The sequence below is a fragment of the Oncorhynchus keta genome, chromosome 32, assembly GCF_023373465.1.
Source record: "Oncorhynchus keta strain PuntledgeMale-10-30-2019 chromosome 32, Oket_V2, whole genome shotgun sequence".
In the NCBI taxonomy this organism is placed as follows: Eukaryota; Metazoa; Chordata; class Actinopteri; order Salmoniformes; family Salmonidae; genus Oncorhynchus; species Oncorhynchus keta.
In genome coordinates this window covers 25,489,911-25,510,074 of record NC_068452.1, presented here as the reverse complement: position 1 = coordinate 25,510,074, position 20,164 = coordinate 25,489,911, and the positions used below count along the sequence as shown (strand labels likewise).

The 20,164-nt window shown below is 46.6% G+C and overlaps 1 protein-coding gene across 1 annotated transcript in view; it reads right to left on the bottom strand.

Moving 5' to 3' along the window:
* LOC118365794 (neurogenic locus notch homolog protein 2-like) overlaps nucleotides 1–15,486 on the bottom strand; it is a 55,912-nt gene extending 40,426 nt beyond the window's left edge. The window contains exons 1-2 of the mRNA XM_052491040.1: nucleotides 15,188–15,486; nucleotides 13,170–13,242 (exon numbers count right to left, since the gene is read on the bottom strand). Of these exons, the coding sequence (XP_052347000.1) occupies nucleotides 13,170–13,242; nucleotides 15,188–15,251 (137 nt within the window). The 5' untranslated portion in view covers nucleotides 15,252–15,486. The remainder of the gene's footprint in view (nucleotides 1–13,169; nucleotides 13,243–15,187) is intronic.
* Nucleotides 15,487–20,164: the final 4,678 nt, after the last annotated feature.

The window sequence follows — 20,164 nt, the reverse complement described above, 5'->3', positions numbered from 1 at the left end:
GAGGAGTGCAGGGTGAACGGGCTGGAGGTGAGCAGGACAATACACTGAGAGGAGTGCAGGGTGAACAGGCTGGAGGTGAGCAGGACAATACACTGAGAGGAGCAGCAGAGTGGAAAGGAGGAATCTCACTAAAGCATTCCTCTCTCATCCAGCATGAAGACGCCAGAGAAAACACTACCAGCCCCAAGGTGTTCCGGGCAAAGCCAACAGTAATAACTAACTAACTGTGTTGTCTGCCTGCTTCGCTCTGCCTGTCACCGTGTGACTGCCCACTAGGATTTTATTGTTGTTGATGAATCAATATTGTTTCCACGTCATTGCAGCAAAACAATCTAAATCAATGATGTTTAATTAACGTGGGGAACTGATTGGATTTGCAAAAAGTCATCAACGTAAGTCATCAACGTAAGTCATCAACGTAAGTCATCAACGTAAGGGAATTCATCATCTTTTTCTGGACCTAAATCCAATGACATGGTGCCATTTTCTGTTGATTTCATGTTGAATTCATGTTAGTTGACAACTCAACCAAATGTACATCAAAACTGTTGTTGAAATGATTGATACCTGTGGCCAGTGGGTGGGGGATGTGTGTACATCTCTCTTCCAAGGTGAACTGGCTCTGTTCAGGGGTACTGTACAGGATGACATCTCAGGGATGGGCAACTTTAATGGGGGTGGGGGTCACAAAACGCTGAACTCGTCATGGGGGGGTCTGCATACCCACATCCATATTCACATATGCAACCTTTTGGAGAGCCTAAGCGAAAATGGATGTTTTAGAGTTCATTTCCTACAATTCTACTCATTTTGCCATGGGGCGGAGAGAAATGTTTGCAGTTTTTAATATGATATCTGACTGAGATTGACTAACAAAATCAATTGGGGCCGCCCGGTCGGTAATTCGACCGTGATTACTACAAGTTTAGATAGCTGGCCGTAAGACCGCCAGTGACCCATCCAAATCAAATCCCTGGTCCATCTGGTTTGGATCCAAATGACAATAATCACATTTAACAGAGCCTGATGCATTTTTCATGAGGAAACTCAGACATGAGGGACACAGACCCTACTACACAGAGACCCTAGGACACAGACCCTACTACACAGAGACCCTAGGACACAGACCCTACTACACAGAGACCCTAGGACACAGACCCTATTACACAGAGACCCTAGGACACAGACCCTACTACGCAGAGACCCCAGGACAAAGAGACCCCAGGACACAGACCCTACTACACTGAGACCCTAGGACACAAACCCTACTACACAGAGACCCCAGGACAAAGACACCCCAGGACACAGACCCTACTACACAAAGACCCTAGGACACAGACCCTACTACACAGAGACCCCCGGACAGAGACCCTACTACACAGAGACCCTACCACACAGAGACCCTAGGACACAGAGACCCTAGGACACAGAGACCCCAAGACACAGAGCTCCTACTACACAGAGACCGTACTACATAGAGCTCCTACTACACAGATACCCTACTACACAGAGCTCCTACTACACATATACCCTACTACACAGCGACCCTACTACACAGAGATCCTACTACACAGAGACCCTAGGACACAGAGACCCTAGGACACAGAGCTCCTACTACACAGAGCTCCTACTACACAGAGACCCTAGAACAGAGACCCCAGGACAGAGACCCTACTACACAGAGACCCTAGGACACAGAGACCCTAGGACACAGAGACCCTACTACACAGATGCCCTACTACACAGTGACCCTAGAACAGAGACCCTAGGACATGGACCCTACTACACAGAGCTCCTACTACACAGAGCTCATACTACACAGATACCCTACTACACAGAGACCCTAGGACAGAGATCCTACTACACAGAGACCCTAGGACACAGAGACCATACTACACAGAGCTCCTACACACACACACACACACACACACACACACACACACACACACACACACACACACACACACACACACACACACACACACACACACACACACACACACACACACACACACACACACACACACACACACAGGCTGAAGTGGCTGTTCCCTATCAAACTGAAAAACTGTCCCTCGTTCATCATGTCCTAAGAGGCCGGAGCTTTCATGGAGGTCATTAAAACACAACACTTACAATTTATAGACCTCACCCTGCTACTGAGGTCACATCACAGCTATTAATAACACACAGAGAGACACTGTTTCCATCCCTCCATCGGCCTGGCCTCACAGACAGACAGACAGACAACAACATATCTTTAAGATCCATCCCTCCATCAGCCTGGCCTCACAGACAGTCAGACAGACAGACAGACAGACAGACAGACAGACAGACAGACAGACAGACAGACAGACAGACAGACAGACAGACAGACAGACAGACAGAGAGACAGAGAGAGAGAGGGCAAGAGAGAGAAGAACATATCTTTCAGATCCATCCCTCCCTGCCAGAGGATCTGAAGCCATTGTGCAATCTGCGGTGGGGTCCACCACTGTGTGCTCTGAGAGACACAACACACAGAGGATAGATTAACCATTGGAGGAGCTGGGGGAAAAACACACAGAGACAAAGAGCGTTCATCCCCAATAGCAGTGAGAGAGAAGGGGAGCATGTTCAGAGAAGAGGAGGCATGTGGGCTGGTCCGCCGGCCGGCTCCACTCCTCCACGCACGAGCCCGTCTCTCCCAGCATGCGGCCAGCAGGCCGCTCAATGGCAGCACCTGGCCCTCCGCTTCTCCCCCTTTGTCAAAGATCTGACTTCACTGGATTACCATCACAACATGCACCAGCTGTCCCCCCCTGCCCAATTCTTCCAGCTGGATCCACTCTGAATGACACCCACTCAATCTGCCTAATTATCTCCGACACTCCAGCGGCCCCTCCGTTGCACATTCCATCTACACACAGACATACGGGGCGGGGCGGAGCAGAGGGGACCCATGGCCCTTCAACTGACTGCTCACCTAGAGGGCCACTCTCTCCATGATACTCAACCTCTTCACCATCAAGTGCACTACACGTCTGTCTGTCTGTCTGTCTGTCTGTCTGTCTGTCTGTCTGTCTGTCTGTCTGTCTGTCTGTCTGTCTCTGGGCTTTGTGCTCCCTTGGCCTTGTGTTCAATTATGGGATTCAGAGAGACAGAATGAGAGACAGAGAGAACAACAACGTTCTGCCCAATGATGTGTGTATGTTTTGTACTTTCCCCAACAAACCAGGATGTTGATGTAAGCAGGCGCATCAAGAGAAGAGAAAAGAATAGCTAAGACTCAACATATGACACAACAGGGAGTATCCTGCCCTGAAGCCAAAGTACTGGATCCAATATGCTGTTATCATGACTCAAAGAAGAAGACAAAAATCACTTGGATCGCTGTAGTGTGTGTTACAGGTGCATCAGCATAGTAGTCCCGCCCAGGCCAGACCTGCCAGCCCCTACACCTATCAGAAGTGACCGTCATGCTGGCTCAGTGAGACGGTGGAACAGGTTCCAGAAGGATTACTCCTGCAATCTGCTATCCACTACACATGTCTGAGACCCTGCTCGTTCACCTTAGACAGTGCCACAGCAGTGAACCATGAGGGAGCCAGACAGACAGGGCCACAGCAGTGAAACATGAGAGGGCCAGACAGACAGGGCCACAGCAGTGAACCATGAGGGGGCCAGACAGACAGGGCCACAGCAGTGAACCATGAGGGAGCCAGACAGACAGGGCCACAACAGTGAACCATGAGAGGGCCAGACAGACAGGGCCACAGCAGTGAACCATGAGGAGGCCACACAGACAGGGCCACAGCAGTGAACCATGAGGGGCCAGACAGACAGGGTCACAGCAGTGAACCATGAGGTGGCCAGACAGACAGGGCCACAGCAGTGAACCATGAGAGGGCCAGACAGACAGGGCCACAGCAGTGAACCATGAGGGAGCCAGACAGACAGGGCCACAGCAGTGAACCATGAGGGAGCCAGACAGACAGGGCCACAGCAGTGAACCATGAGGGAGCCAGACAGGCAGGGCCACAGCAGTGAACCATGAGGGGGCCAGACAGACAGGGCCACAGCAGTGAACCATGAGGGAGCCAGACAGACAGGACCACAGCAGTGAACCATGAGGGGGCCACACAGACAGGGCCACAGCAGTGAACCATGAGGGGGCCAGACAGACAGGACCACAGCAGTGAACCATGAGGGGGCCACACAGACAGGACCACAGCAGTGAACCATGAGGTGGCCAGACAGACAGGGCCACAGCAGTGAACCATGAGAGGGCCAGACAGACAGGACCACAGCAGTGAACCATGAGGGGGCCAGACAGACAGGGCCACAACAGTGAACCATGAGAGGGCCAGACAGACAGGACCACAGCAGTGAACCATGAGGGGGCCAGACAGACAGGGCCACAGCAGTGAACCATGAGGTGGCCAGACAGACAGGGCCACAGCAGTGAACCATGAGAGGGCCAGACAGACAGGACCACAGCAGTGAACCATGAGGGGGCCAGACAGACAGGGCCACAACAGTGAACCATGAGAGGGCCAGACAGACAGGACCACAGCAGTGAACAATGAGGGGGCCACACAGACAGGGCCACCAGACAGAGAATACATTGTTACTGTCACAGATATGTCCCAATGACAATTAAAAAAAGATAGAACATTACTGTCACCTGAGACCAGAGGAAAATAATAGCCATGTTGCACAACTTCAGAGAAGGACCTGATCAACAGCTTCTGCTCTGAAACATCAGGTAGGAAAATCCACAGGTTGATTTCAAACAGAGAGCTAATGGCTAGTTTGCCCTCAGTGATTTTCAGGTAAAATCTCGCATGTCTCACCAGCTCTTTGCAATTTCTTCCTAAAGCCCTCAATTTTATCTCTATCTGCTCTCTCTCTCTCTCTCTCTCTCTCTCTCTCTCTCTCTCTCTCTCTCCATTCCTTCCTCACTCTCCTGTGCCCATTCCTTTTCTCACCCTCTCCCCACCTCTCAGCTCTCCTGATGGTGCCCGGTTACAGTCAGGTGTCTGGGGTAAGAAAGGATCTTTTCTGCTGTTGTGGTTCTCCAGTTACACTGGGATCCCAGGGGATGGGGCTGGGTCCTCCAGTCGCCTCTGTCTAGGACTGGTTAGACCACTCCGCTCCCCCGTTGGCCCGGGCTGAGGCTACGCTGCCTGTCCCGGTCATTGCCCGGCTGTGGACGTGTTACCATTTTGTGTGGTACGGCATTTCGATTTCTTATTGGGAATCTCTTCTATGTCTCGCTGTTGACACTGACCCAGAGGGGTGATTACCCATGAAAGGATAGCCCTCCACGCCCCATACATATAGACACGCAGTGCCAAGAAAGCTGAGGAACACAAAGCATGAACACACTACACACTCTCCGAAAGGCAAACACTAACCCTGTGACGTGACGCCATTAAAGTTGGGAGATGAATGAACACGCTCGGTCCACGTTCAAGGGTTTAACTATGTACAATGATACAGTAATGACCCGTAGAAGGTTGAAGCATAGGCCAGTTGGTAGCAGAGTTATGTGAAGACACAGAAGTCTTTAGCTCCAGAAAGTCTAAGCAGTTTGAAAACAGAAGAGAGCTCCTCTCACAAAGAAGAGCTTGAGGAGCTATTAACACAATTACACATTTACCAACCGCTTCCCCTGCTTTAGGTAATGAGAACTATATTGTCGTTTGTTGGGGACTGGCTTCACGTGCGTTTACACAGACACTACCTGACACGTTTATACTTTTATGTGGTGACTGATCTTTTACAATGGCCATGTTTTCAGACAGGTCAGAACTGGGATGTAAGTAATGAGATGGCAGTGTGGAATGTTCTAGGCAAGCAGCAACTATAGTATAGAGTACTATGGTGGAATCAGTGGTCAATCCTAGCCTACATTGGGAGCTACTATATAGCCTGGTTGAGAAACTCTACTGAGCATCGGAATGATGCTTGGTGATGTCAAATAGCCTTTGGCTCAACTGTAGCATGAAAGTGAGGGTCTTGTCACCAACCAAGTCCTAAAAACGACTGTAGTGGAGGGAAGCTGCCTGTCAGCCAATCTCATCAGACAAAAGTCAAAACCAAAGGAACCAAGTGTTATTGTTCCGTCCAATTCTCAGCTCTGGTCCAACTTCAAACACTATAATGCATTATAGGCCCAATGGTAAAACGCCTAATGGCCCCCTCGCCATCATCACACTGTATCTATCCTAACTACTGAGATTGTTTCCCACGTACCCCCTCGCCATCATCACACTGTATCTATCCTAACTACTGAGATTGTTTCCCACGTACCCCCTCGCCATCATCACACTGTATCTATCCTAACTACTGAGATTGTTTCCCACGTACCCCCTCGCCATCATCACACTGTATCTATCCTAACTACTGAGATTGTTTCCCACGTACCCCCTCGCCATCATCACACTGTATCTATCCTAACTACTGAGATTGTTTCCCACGTACCCCTCGCCATCATCACACTGCATCTATCCTAACTACTGAGATTGTTTCCCACGTACCCCTCGCCATCATCACACTGTATCTATCCTAACTACTGAGATTGTTTCCCACGTCCCCCTCGCCATCATCACACTGTATCTATCCTAACTACTGAGATTGTTTCCCACGTACCCCCTCGCCATCATCACACTGTATCTATCCTAACTACTGAGATTGTTTCCCACGTACCCCCTCGCCATCATCACACTGTATCTATCCTAACTACTGAGATTGTTTCCCACGTACCCCTCGCCATCATCACACTGTATCTATCCTAACTACTGAGATTGTTTCCCACGTCCCCTCGCCATCATCACACTGTATCTATCCTAACTACTGAGATTGTTTCCCACGTACCCCCTCGCCATCATCACACTGTATCTATCCTAACTACTGAGATTGTTTCCCACGTGCCATCATCACACTGTATCTATCCTAACTACTGAGATTGTTTCCACGTACCCCCTCGCCATCATCACACTGTATCTATCCTAACTACTGAGATTGTTTCCCACGTACCCCCTCGCCATCATCACACTGTATCTATCCTAACTACTGAGATTGTTTCCCACGTACCCCGCCATCATCACACTGTATCTATCCTAACTACTGAGATTGTTTCCCACGTACCCCTGCCATCATCACACTGTATCTATCCTAACTATCAGATTGTTTCCCACGTACTGTCATCTATCTATCCTAACTACTGAGATTGTTTCCCACGTACCCCTCACCATCATCACACTGTATCTATCCTAACTACTGAGATTGTTTCCCACGATTCGCCATCATCACACTGTATCTATCCTAACTACTGAGATTGTTTCCCACGTACCCCCTCGCCATCATCACACTGTATCTATCCTAACTACTGAGATTGTTTCCCACGAACCCTCGCCATCATCACACTGTATCTATCCTAACTACTGAGATTGTTTCCCACGTACCCCCTCGCCATCATCACACTGTATCTATACTAACTACTGAGATTGTTTCCCACGTACCCCCGCCATCATCACACTGTATCTATCCTAACTACTGAGATTGTTTCCCACGTACCCCTCGCCATCATCACACTGTATCTATCCTAACTACTGAGATTGTTTCCCACGTACCCCCTCGCCATCATCACACTGTATCTATCCTAACTACTGAGATTGTTTCCCACGTACTCCTCGCCATCATCACACTGTATCTATCCTAACTACTGAGATTGTTTCCCACGCAGCCATCATCACACTGTATCTATCCTAACTACAGATTGTTTCCCACGCCCCCGTCGCCATCATCACACTGTATCTATCCTAACTACTGAGATTGTTTCCCACGTACCCCTCGCCATCATCACACTGTATCTATACTAACTACTGAGATTGTTTCCCACGTACCCCCTCGCCATCATCACACTGTATCTATCCTAACTACTGAGATTGTTTCCCACGTGTTCATCACACTGCATCTATCCTAACTACTGAGATTGTTTCCCACGTACCCTCGCCATCATCACACTGTATCTATCCTAACTACTGAGATTGTTTCCCACGTACTCCTCGCCATCATCACACTGTATCTATCCTAACTACTGAGATTGTTTCCCACGACCCCCTCGCCATCATCACACTGTATCTATCCTAACTACTGAGATTGTTTCCCACGTACTCCCTCGCCATCATCACACTGTATCTATACTAACTACTGAGATTGTTTCCCACGTACCCCTCGCCATCATCACACTGTATCTATCCTAACTACTGAGATTGTTTCCCACGTAGCCATCATCACACTGCATCTATCCTAACTACTGAGATTGTTTCCCACGTACCCCTCGCCATCATCACACTGTATCTATCCTAACTACTGAGATTGTTTCCCACGTACTCCCTCGCCATCATCACACTGTATCTATCCTAACTACTGAGATTGTTTCCCACGTACCCTCTCGCCATCATCACACTGTATCTATCCTAACTACTGAGATTGTTTCCCACGTACCCCCTCGCCATCATCACACTGTATCTATCCTAACTACTGAGATTGTTTCCCACGTACCCCTCGCCATCATCACACTGTATCTATCCTAACTACTGAGATTGTTTCCCACGTACTCCCTCGCCATCATCACACTGTATCTATCCTAACTACTGAGATTGTTTCCCACGTACCCCCTCGCCATCATCACACTGTATCTATCCTAACTACTGAGATTGTTTCCCACGTACTCCCTCGCCATCATCACACTGTATCTATCCTAACTACTGAGATTGTTTCCCACGTACCCCCTCGCCATCATCACACTGTATCTATCCTAACTACTGAGATTGTTTCCCACGTACCCCCTCGCCATCATCACACTGTATCTATCCTAACTACTGAGATTGTTTCCCACGTACTCCCTCGCCATCATCACACTGTATCTATCCTAACTACTGAGATTGTTTCCCACGTACCCCCTCGCCATCATCACACTGTATCTATCCTAACTACTGAGATTGTTTCCCACGTACCCCCTCGCCATCATCACACTGCATCTATCCTAACTACTGAGATTGTTTCCCACGTACCCCCTCGCCATCATCACACTGCATCTATCCTAACTACTGAGATTGTTTCCCACGTACCCCCTCGCCATCATCACACTGTATCTATCCTAACTACTGAGATTGTTTCCCACGTACCCCCTCGCCATCATCACACTGTATCTATCCTAACTACTGAGATTGTTTCCCACGTACCCCCTCGCCATCATCACACTGTATCTATCCTAACTACTGAGATTGTTTCCCACGTACCCCCTCGCCATCATCACACTGTATCTATCCTAACTACTGAGATTGTTTCCCACGTACCCCCTCGCCATCATCACACTGTATCTATCCTAACTACTGAGATTGTTTCCCTCGTACCCCCTCGCCATCATCACACTGTATCTATCCTAACTACTGAGATTGTTTCCCACGTACCCCCTCGCCATCATCACACTGTATCTATCCTAACTACTGAGATTGTTTCCCACGTACCCCTCGCCATCATCACACTGTATCTATCCTAACTACTGAGATTGTTTCCCACGTACCCCCTCGCCATCATCACACTGTATCTATCCTAACTACTGAGATTGTTTCCCACGTACCCCTCGCCATCATCACACTGTATCTATCCTAACTACTGAGATTGTTTCCCACGTCCCCTCGCCATCATCACACTGTATCTATCCTAACTACTGAGATTGTTTCCCACGTACCCCCTCGCCATCATCACACTGTATCTATCCTAACTACTGAGATTGTTTCCCACGTACCCCTCGCCATCATCACACTGTATCTATCCTAACTACTGAGATTGTTTCCCACGTACCCCCTCGCCATCATCACACTGTATCTATCCTAACTACTGAGATTGTTTCCCACGTACCCCCTCGCCATCATCACACTGTATCTATACTAACTACTGAGATTGTTTCCCACGTACCCCTCGCCATCATCACACTGTATCTATCCTAACTACTGAGATTGTTTCCCACGTACCCTCGCCATCATCACACTGCATCTATCCTAACTACTGAGATTGTTTCCCACGTACCCCCTCGCCATCATCACACTGTATCTATCCTAACTACTGAGATTGTTTCCCACGTACTCCCTCGCCATCATCACACTGTATCTATCCTAACTACTGAGATTGTTTCCCACGTACCCCTCGCCATCATCACACTGTATCTATCCTAACTACTGAGATTGTTTCCCACGTACCCCCTCGCCATCATCACACTGTATCTATCCTAACTACTGAGATTGTTTCCCACGTACCCCCTCGCCATCATCACACTGTATCTATACTAACTACTGAGATTGTTTCCCACGTACCCCCTCGCCATCATCACACTGTATCTATCCTAACTACTGAGATTGTTTCCCACGTACCCCCTCGCCATCATCACACTGCATCTATCCTAACTACTGAGATTGTTTCCCACGTACCCCCTCGCCATCATCACACTGTATCTATCCTAACTACTGAGATTGTTTCCCACGTACTCCCTCGCCATCATCACACTGTATCTATCCTAACTACTGAGATTGTTTCCCACGTACCCCTCGCCATCATCACACTGTATCTATCCTAACTACTGAGATTGTTTCCCACGTACTCCCTCGCCATCATCACACTGTATCTATCCTAACTACTGAGATTGTTTCCCACGTACCCCCTCGCCATCATCACACTGTATCTATCCTAACTACTGAGATTGTTTCCCACGTACCCCCTCGCCATCATCACACTGCATCTATCCTAACTACTGAGATTGTTTCCCACGTACCCCCTCGCCATCATCACACTGTATCTATCCTAACTACTGAGATTGTTTCCCACGTACTCCCTCGCCATCATCACACTGTATCTATCCTAACTACTGAGATTGTTTCCCACGTACCCCCTCGCCATCATCACACTGTATCTATCCTAACTACTGAGATTGTTTCCCACGTACCCCTCGCCATCATCACACTGTATCTATCCTAACTACTGAGATTGTTTCCCACGTACCCCTCGCCATCATCACACTGCATCTATCCTAACTACTGAGATTGTTTCCCACGTACCCCTCGCCATCATCACACTGTATCTATCCTAACTACTGAGATTGTTTCCCACGTACCCCTCGCCATCATCACACTGTATCTATCCTAACTACTGAGATTGTTTCCCACGTACTCCTCGCCATCATCACACTGTATCTATACTAACTACTGAGATTGTTTCCCACGTACCCCTCGCCATCATCACACTGTATCTATCCTAACTACTGAGATTGTTTCCCACGTACCCCCTCGCCATCATCACACTGCATCTATCCTAACTACTGAGATTGTTTCCCACGTACCCCTCGCCATCATCACACTGTATCTATCCTAACTACTGAGATTGTTTCCCTCGTACCCCTCGCCATCATCACACTGTATCTATCCTAACTACTGAGATTGTTTCCCACGTACCCCCTCGCCATCATCACACTGCATCTATCCTAACTACTGAGATTGTTTCCCACGTACCCCCTCGCCATCATCACACTGCATCTATCCTAACTACTGAGATTGTTTCCCACGTACCCCTCGCCATCATCACACTGCATCTATCCTAACTACTGAGATTGTTTCCCACGTACCCCCTCGCCATCATCACACTGTATCTATCCTAACTACTGAGATTGTTTCCCACGTACCCCTCGCCATCATCACACTGTATCTATCCTAACTACTGAGATTGTTTCCCACGTACCCCTCGCCATCATCACACTGTATCTATCCTAACTACTGAGATTGTTTCCCACGTACCCCCTCGCCATCATCACACTGTATCTATCCTAACTACTGAGATTGTTTCCCACGTACCCCTCGCCATCATCACACTGTATCTATCCTAACTACTGAGATTGTTTCCCACGTACCCCCTCGCCATCATCACACTGTATCTATCCTAACTACTGAGATTGTTTCCCACGTACCCCCTCGCCATCATCACACTGTATCTATCCTAACTACTGAGATTGTTTCCCACGTACCCCCTCGCCATCATCACACTGTATCTATCCTAACTACTGAGATTGTTTCCCACGTACCCCCTCGCCATCATCACACTGTATCTATCCTAACTACTGAGATTGTTTCCCACGTACCCCCTCGCCATCATCACACTGTATCTATCCTAACTACTGAGATTGTTTCCCACGTACCCCCTCGCCATCATCACACTGTATCTATCCTAACTACTGAGATTGTTTCCCACGTACCCCTCGCCATCATCACACTGTATCTATCCTAACTACTGAGATTGTTTCCCACGTACCCCCTCGCCTATTGGAAAAACAAAGACCCCTAATCACTGTGAACGACGGTGAGAGCTCACACAGAACATGTCCAAATCAGGCGGGAAAGTAAAAACAGCAGCCCCCGGGCTCTCTCATGATAACAATCACGTTGCTCTCGCTCCGAAGGACTGGAACCACGACCTCTCCGACATAGAAACCGTGGGAAACTCTCAAAATGAATTCTGCTGGTTACGAAACAATCCATCAAATTGCGTAGAAGGAACACCTTAGTCATGCTATGAGCACTTTAATACTGTTGTTTGTGTTCCACAAAGCTCTTCATCTTCAACAGGTGCAACTCCAGTGTGAACGGTGTGTCACAAGTCAAACAAGTCCAGGCTGGAACACTCCATTCAACCTGTCTGTATGTATCCATGTGTTGTTCATTACACACATTACACCCCAAGTGGTGGTTCGACTGCAGACTGAAACATTTGATCAAACGTGTCAAATGTTCACGGTCAACACTTGCCATTGTCCACATAGTTTGATAACCACCCAGCACTTGGCTGAGTTCCGGCCCATTGTGAGCGCGGTGCAGCTCTAGTAGTTTGCAATGCAATGATTTACTAACCAAAGCTAAATAGCACAAGTTCTGCTTACTGATACAAATGACTAAACTATGCCTACCTGAACCGTTTCTAACCCATAAATCCTCAACTAATCCTGAGAGCCTACTCATAGGCCTGGGCCGATACTGTTTCCCAGAGTTCCTCCTCATCACGTCACCATTTAGATCAATGTAGGCCTGCAGTGATTTCGTACATGTGTGATCCATAAAACATGATGTTGCACTTACATGCATCGCGAGGGTGAGTCTATGCACGTTCCTCCATTGTCACACGGTCTGTATTTATCCACGCAGCGGAATCCTGTGGAGAGGAAGGAGAGATGAAGGGAGGCAGACCCATGGTGATCAGGCCCTTTTCTCAGGGCAGGTTTGGAACATGAATTTAATCCAGACATTTGATAGAGCAGACTATTTCATTTGTGGGAGGAGAAGTGGGATTGGAGGAACATTGTATTTTTTATAATCAAATTACACTTCTCCGCCGTTCAGAATCAATCATTCCAATATACCGGTAAGCCATGTGCTGGATTTCAAACATGTTGCTCTTGGCTAGACAGTTCCATTTTCCCACTCGTTAAAATGACACTTTATGGACACACCCGCTGACATGGGTACGTTTATGTTTACTTTCTTGGCAAGAGCTGATAGCGTTATCTGCGACTGAATGCAGATGCATGCTGAGATGGGTGTAGACAGGGAAACGAGATAGGATTCCATTTCTTTTACATAGATTCCAAATCGCTTTAGTAGTAATAGGTTTGATATGGTAATTACTGACTATGTGGGATAACTATAAGAGTATCTGCCAAACCGTTTCGTTGAGGGTAGGCATAGCCTATAAGCCAATGAATGGTTTCCATAATTTGTTTAATTACAGTGTAATGTAGCCGACTCAAGTTGATTAATGTTCAGGGTTATTGCAAGATAATGAATTAATTCGGAGTTCAACGATGAGCTTGCCTGTATGCAACCAATCAAATTGTGCTAAACTAACATTTTGCAGGATGTCAACCAAATAGACCTATTTGTTACTTTCTAAACTGAAGGCCTAGTTCAAAAGATTGTCGCGCACAAACAGATCTGGAACTCACAACCCCATCAAACATCCATCCAAAAGGTTTGTCATCCATATGTGGGAGTTAATTACACAGCATAGACAGATACGTGACCTTTTTGGAATCATGTTATTATATTATAGCACTCATCCCATCCCCCACAGCAACAAAGTTCAATTGTTTACAGCTCTTTGTTCAGATAAGGAGTGGGTGAAGTTGGCTCATCACCCCCCTTCACTCACAAAAAAAATCTCACTTTATACCCCCACGAACGAAGATTATAGACTTGAATGAAATAGGGAAAATACTTATCTCCTACAAGACATATACATATGGAATTCCGTTATGTGAGTGAACCGTGCTTCTAGCCTACAACTTGTGGACGAATGCCCGAAGTAACTTTCTTTCAATTGTTACATTCCGCGTTCCGTTCTTGCGGGCTTGCTGGCACAGAGCTGCCAGCGGCACTCCATACTATCGCTTGTAATTAAGTTCTCACCGTGGCGATCAGCCTCGCAAAGTTACCCACAGAGACGCATACCAATCCCGCAGAGACAAGCGGATTCTTTGCTGTTTTCGGGTGCAATCTGTAAACAAAAATCTCACCCATACAATAGAAGATACAACATTGGTATCAACCTCCACAAAACACCTCCCAACTTCCTTCCATTGAATACATTGGGCTTTGTCACTCAACACTGGTAGAAGATAGAATAACTTCAGGGGGCAAATATTCCAGGATAGAATCCTCCTTGGTCACTACCAGTCTACAAAGAACATTATGCAAATACAAAGTCTCGTAGCCTTTTACTGTAGGCTATACAAAAACGAATGCTTGTTATCCAGCTATTAACCCGTTATGACAGCCTTCGTAGGTGTTATATTAACCTGTCAGAAATCGAACTTTGAACGCCACTAACAACCAACCATGCTTTTGTAAATTAAATGCTTAAAACAAATCCTTGTAGCCTAGACTAGAGATCAGCTAGCATGTTGTCTGGCATGTGCTTTAATATGATGACATTTAAATTGTGCAGCGCACAGGTGACAAAATGTAACGTTAACCATTTGTGAAGGGGGGTACGGAAAAAGCTAGAATTTGTACAGACTTGTCTGCTAGCCAAATTTAGAAAGGTCACATACACATTAATTGTAATTTATGTGACTGTCAAATGAATTAATTGTCCTTACCTTCGCAATTATGGACCAAGAATAAAATTGGTAAAAATATCCAAACTTTATAATTCCCCCCCATCTCGGTGGAAATTTGTCCCAACTTCTCTTTGAAGTGTTAACTTAGCAGTAATACATCCTTTGAGTTCACCGAGAGATAAAAGTTCCAAGAGGCAGTGTCTGGGATCTTCAAAAAGTTCATTAATCAACTAAAATTAAAAACGGCGTATAAATCGTACAGGTCCTATCCCGTATTAGCATTCGCAGCTCCGACGCGGCTGCTGTGCGTCTCCTCCTGGAACTTTTGAATAACTCTTTTTTTCTTCTCAGCTTGAAGTCTGCGCTGGGAAACAACTTGGTATTACTCCGCCCTCCTTTCCTCCCCTTTCCACTTGCAGTAACGGGTTACACTCCGCTCAAGACAAATAGTCCGCAAGCCACCCCTCAATGGACAGGGTAAAGTGTTTTTGTATGGCATTAGCGACATTTAGGGACCAGTCTTGTTGTCTTTCAAGAGAATGACAATGCGGTTCCATTGAGGTATCTTATATGTCACTTGAAAATAATTTCAAAGAAACAGTAAATTATCTAATTAATATAACAGCACGTTAAGACACATGTAGACAGTCAGTTTATACTGGCACTTTATATTGAGTTTTTTTCAGCATTGTAATCGATCTGTAATAGCCAATCTAGAGTAGACTTACCATCAAAAAAATATTTTCCATTACTACTTGATATGATCTGTTATTATCAACTTGCTAATAATAGATAACAATCTTTGTAGAATAGCATGATGTTTACAGTAGAGTGTGATGGACTACTGTTTTCCTGACAATGCGCCCCTTGTTATCCTGACAGGAGTGTGTCTGGGTGCTACTTGTTTGTTTGTGTGTTTACACTTGATGCTGTGCAGATAAGACTGTGAATCGTGTTGACATGATGAAAATGAGAGCAGACATCCCTGTTACCACCCTTTATACTGCTACTGTCAGGGCTACAGGCCTCTCTTTCTCTCAGCCTGCCTCTCCAGAGTCCACAGCCCTACGTCAGTGGACTCATTTCATACAGCTGCTGTATAGGGCCTCGGTTGTTCTGTGTGCTCAGAGCGGAGCCGGTCGCTTACAGAGACAATAAGCGTGATTTGAATGAGAAAAGGAGTCCGGCATTATGACACAGTTTCTCTCCGCGGGGGACTGAGGTGAAGGGGGGCAGTAAGCACACTGACATTCTGCTCCTGGCCTTGAATAAATTAGCAAGGTCTAGATAGGGGGTGTGAATGTAGCAGAGCTCGTTTGGAGTGGAGCTCGTTACAGCCAGTGACGTCACTCTATAGGGGTAATTGAAAAGAGCTTGTTAGGGCCCACCAGACACCTGCCTCTTTTGGTACCGACGTGTGTTCTGCTGTAACCATCCCAGTCAATAGCCGGATTCAGCAGCGAATACAATGGTTGATGATGGACACGTGGTGGGTGGATGAGTTCATTTCTTCACCAGCACCAACAAATCATTTTGATGTTCTCACACTGATATAGCCACTGGATGCAAACTCACTCTCAACCAAGACTCTCTGACTATGTGTGAGTGTCTCCATATGTTTGCGAAAGAAAAGATGTGGAGAAGAAGAGAGGTTACGAGTGTGTGTGACCGGGTGAGTTTGTGTGTCTCACCTCGCTGGCTACAGTTTTGTCTTGCAGCCGCAGGGCTTGTGGTGTAACCTCTCCATATGGGTCATGGCAGGCTCCCATCTGTGTTGAGAGTCCTTTCCAGCTGGAGGACTTCCCAGAGAGGGTTTTCTCCCTGTGTGTTATAAGACAGAGAGTCTGTTAGGGGAGTCTATAATCACCCAGGAACTCCATGTCTGACTGTGGCCGCCTTATCATCCCTCGTTCTTCCCTGATGACCTTCACAATAGAGGTCAAAATGGGCAGTTGATCAATCCCAGCTGCAACCTCGTCATACGCTCATATATCTCATTAGAATTTGCTGTTGGAGATGTTATATTTGGGGGTAATGGACCACTGAGAGGGGCATTACCCAGCACCACAAAGTAGTTTTGGGATACTTTTGTTTGTGTGTGTGTTCTGGTATTTCCGATTAATGCACGGCACTGGCCTGGCACGCCCTGCACCTATATCTCTGTCATATCACTGGGTGAAAAAGTGTGTGTGTGTTTCCCTGTGCTTCCAGCTTGCAGGCTGTTTGGCTCTGTTCCATAGAGGTTGTTCTACTCTGACAGTGCTTTGACAACAGAGGTGTTACCGATGAGTCACATCACTAAATGTGACAGAGTAATGGTGGCGCAGGATTGGAAACCTGTAAACTCTCACTATTCATTTTTTTACTGCTGTAAATACAGTGTAACAATACAGTGTAACAATTGACAATATGCTGTTAACACTGTACTTACTGTAAAAAAAAATGTACACTGTTATAACAACTCTGTAGTTAAGTGTTACGGTGTGTAAGTCACAGACACAGACACAGGCTTGCCAGTGTAGAGCCTTGACACTATTTGAGGTGTAAAAAATATTGACCTATTAAAGCTGCACTGTGTACATTTTTGGGTGACCTGACCAAATTCACATAGAAAAGTGTGTTGTAGATCTGTCATTCTTATTGAAAGCAAGTGTAAGAAGCAGTAGATCTATTCTATGTCTGCTATTTCTATGCTTCCCGATCTTAAGTTTAGTTTTTGCGTCTTTTACTTTCGGTTTTGTACACCAGCTTCAAACAGTTGAAAATGCAATATGTTTGGTTATGGAAGAGATATTTCACTACACTATACACACTTTCTACACTATACTTTCTTGTTTTGTCACATAAACTGAAATTAGGCGAAGTACTTGAATTTGACCAACCAGGAAATGGTGGAGCGATATCTGCATATTGCATCTTTAAGGATAATGGACCGCAGCCCAGTTAGTTGGATTTTGGAGCACACAGTGAGACCAGAGTGGGAGAGCAGACGGAGTAGCGTGATCAAAAACATAGTTATTTACACTGTTGTAGGTCTACAGTGCAAAAGTGATGTTGAGGATATTTACAAATGTACAGTCCAGGAACATAAAAAAAAAATGGTTGTAGTAGTAGGTTTTAAGTTGGCTAGGCCTACTTACTGTAACAACCTAACACTGTATCAACAGCATGTTGTCTATATACCACCAACATCAGGTGAAAAAGCACATATGGCATAAATAGCCTGAAAGCGGAAATGATCATACTATGACCTAACGACAGGTGGATCCATTCATGAGGATATTTACAAATGTACAGTCCAGATGTACAGTCCATTCAAACTAAATAAACACCTCAACGAGATTCAATAAACATGTATTTTACATCAGTACATACAGTGGTAATAGGAAATAGTGTAAGCCATTTTAATTAGCACAAAATGTAATATTATGTCACTGACAATTCAGTAATGGATTGTCCCAAACGATGTGTGTGCACTACACAGGTAAAGTAGTGCACGAGAAGGGCATGCTCTCTAGAACTCCCAACATGAAGACAAATATTGGCAGGAATTGAGTGGGGAAATGGCGGCGAGCAGTGTGGTCAAAATGGAAGAAATGGAGAGAAGGTTGGAGAAGCAACAGCTGTGCTGGAATGTGAACAATATGGATGACCGTTCTGATGACATGGAGCGGGAGCATAAGGGTCAAGGATCTGCATGGTCTGTAGTGGAAAGACATAGGAAGAAGAGAGATCATGTGATCACGCCGATGTGAGTAAGACCTTTAAACATGTCAACAGATGGATTAGGACGGGTACTCTGAGCATGCACTGACCAGCTGGCAAGTGTCTTCACTGACATTTTCAACGTGTCCCTGACCGACTCTGTGAAATCTACATGTTTCAAGCAGACCTCCATAGTCCCTGTACCCAAGAACACCAGGGTAACCTGCCTAAATGACTAACGACCCATAGCACTCACGTCTGTAGCCATGAAGTGCTTTGAAAGGCTGGTCATGGCTCATATCAATACCATTATCCCAGAAACCCCAGACCAACTCCAATTGGAATACCGCCCCAACAGATCCACAGATGACGCCTCTCTATTGCGCTCAACGCTGCCCTTTCCCACCTGGACAAAAGGAACAGCTACGTGTGAATGCTATTCATTGACTACAGCTCAGCGTTCAACACCATAGTGCCCTCAAAGCTCATTGCTAAGCTAAGGACCCTGGGACTAAACATCTCCCTCTGTAATCGGATCCTGGACTTCCTGACGACCGACCCCAGGTGGTTAGGTTAGCCATCATTAAGTTTGCAGACGACACAACGGTGGTAGGCCTGATTACCGACAACGATGAGACAGCCTATAGGGAGGAGGTCAGAGACCTGGCCGGGTGGTGCCAAGACAACAACCTCTCTCTCAACGTGATCAAGACAAAGGAGATGATCGTGGACTACAGGAAAAGGAGGGACAAGCACGCACCCATTCTCATCGACGGGGCTGTAGTGGAGCAGGTTGAGAGCTTCAAGTTCCTTGGTGTCCACATCACCAACAAACTATCATGGTCCAAACACACCAAGAGAGTTGTGAAGAGGGCACGACAACGCCTATTCCCCCTCAGGAGACTGAAAAGATTTGTCATGGGTCCTCAGTTCCTCAAAAAATGATTTAGCTGTACCATCGAGAGCATCCTGACTGGTAGCATCATCACTTGGTATGGCAACTGCTTGGCCTCCGGTGCTATAGAGGGTCGTGCATACATACGGCCCTGTACATCACTGGGGCCAAGCTTCCTGCCATCTAGGACCTCTATACCAGACGGTGTCAGAGGAAGGCCCTAAAAATCGCCAAAGACTCCAGCCACCCCAGTCATAGATTCTCTCTGCTACTGCAAGGCAAGCGGTACCGGAGCGCCAAGTCTAGGTCCAAAAGGCTTCTGAACAGCTTCTACCCCCAAGCCATAAGACTGCTGAACATCCAATAAAATGTCTACCCGTACTATTTGCATTGACCCCCCCCATTTTTTTAACGCT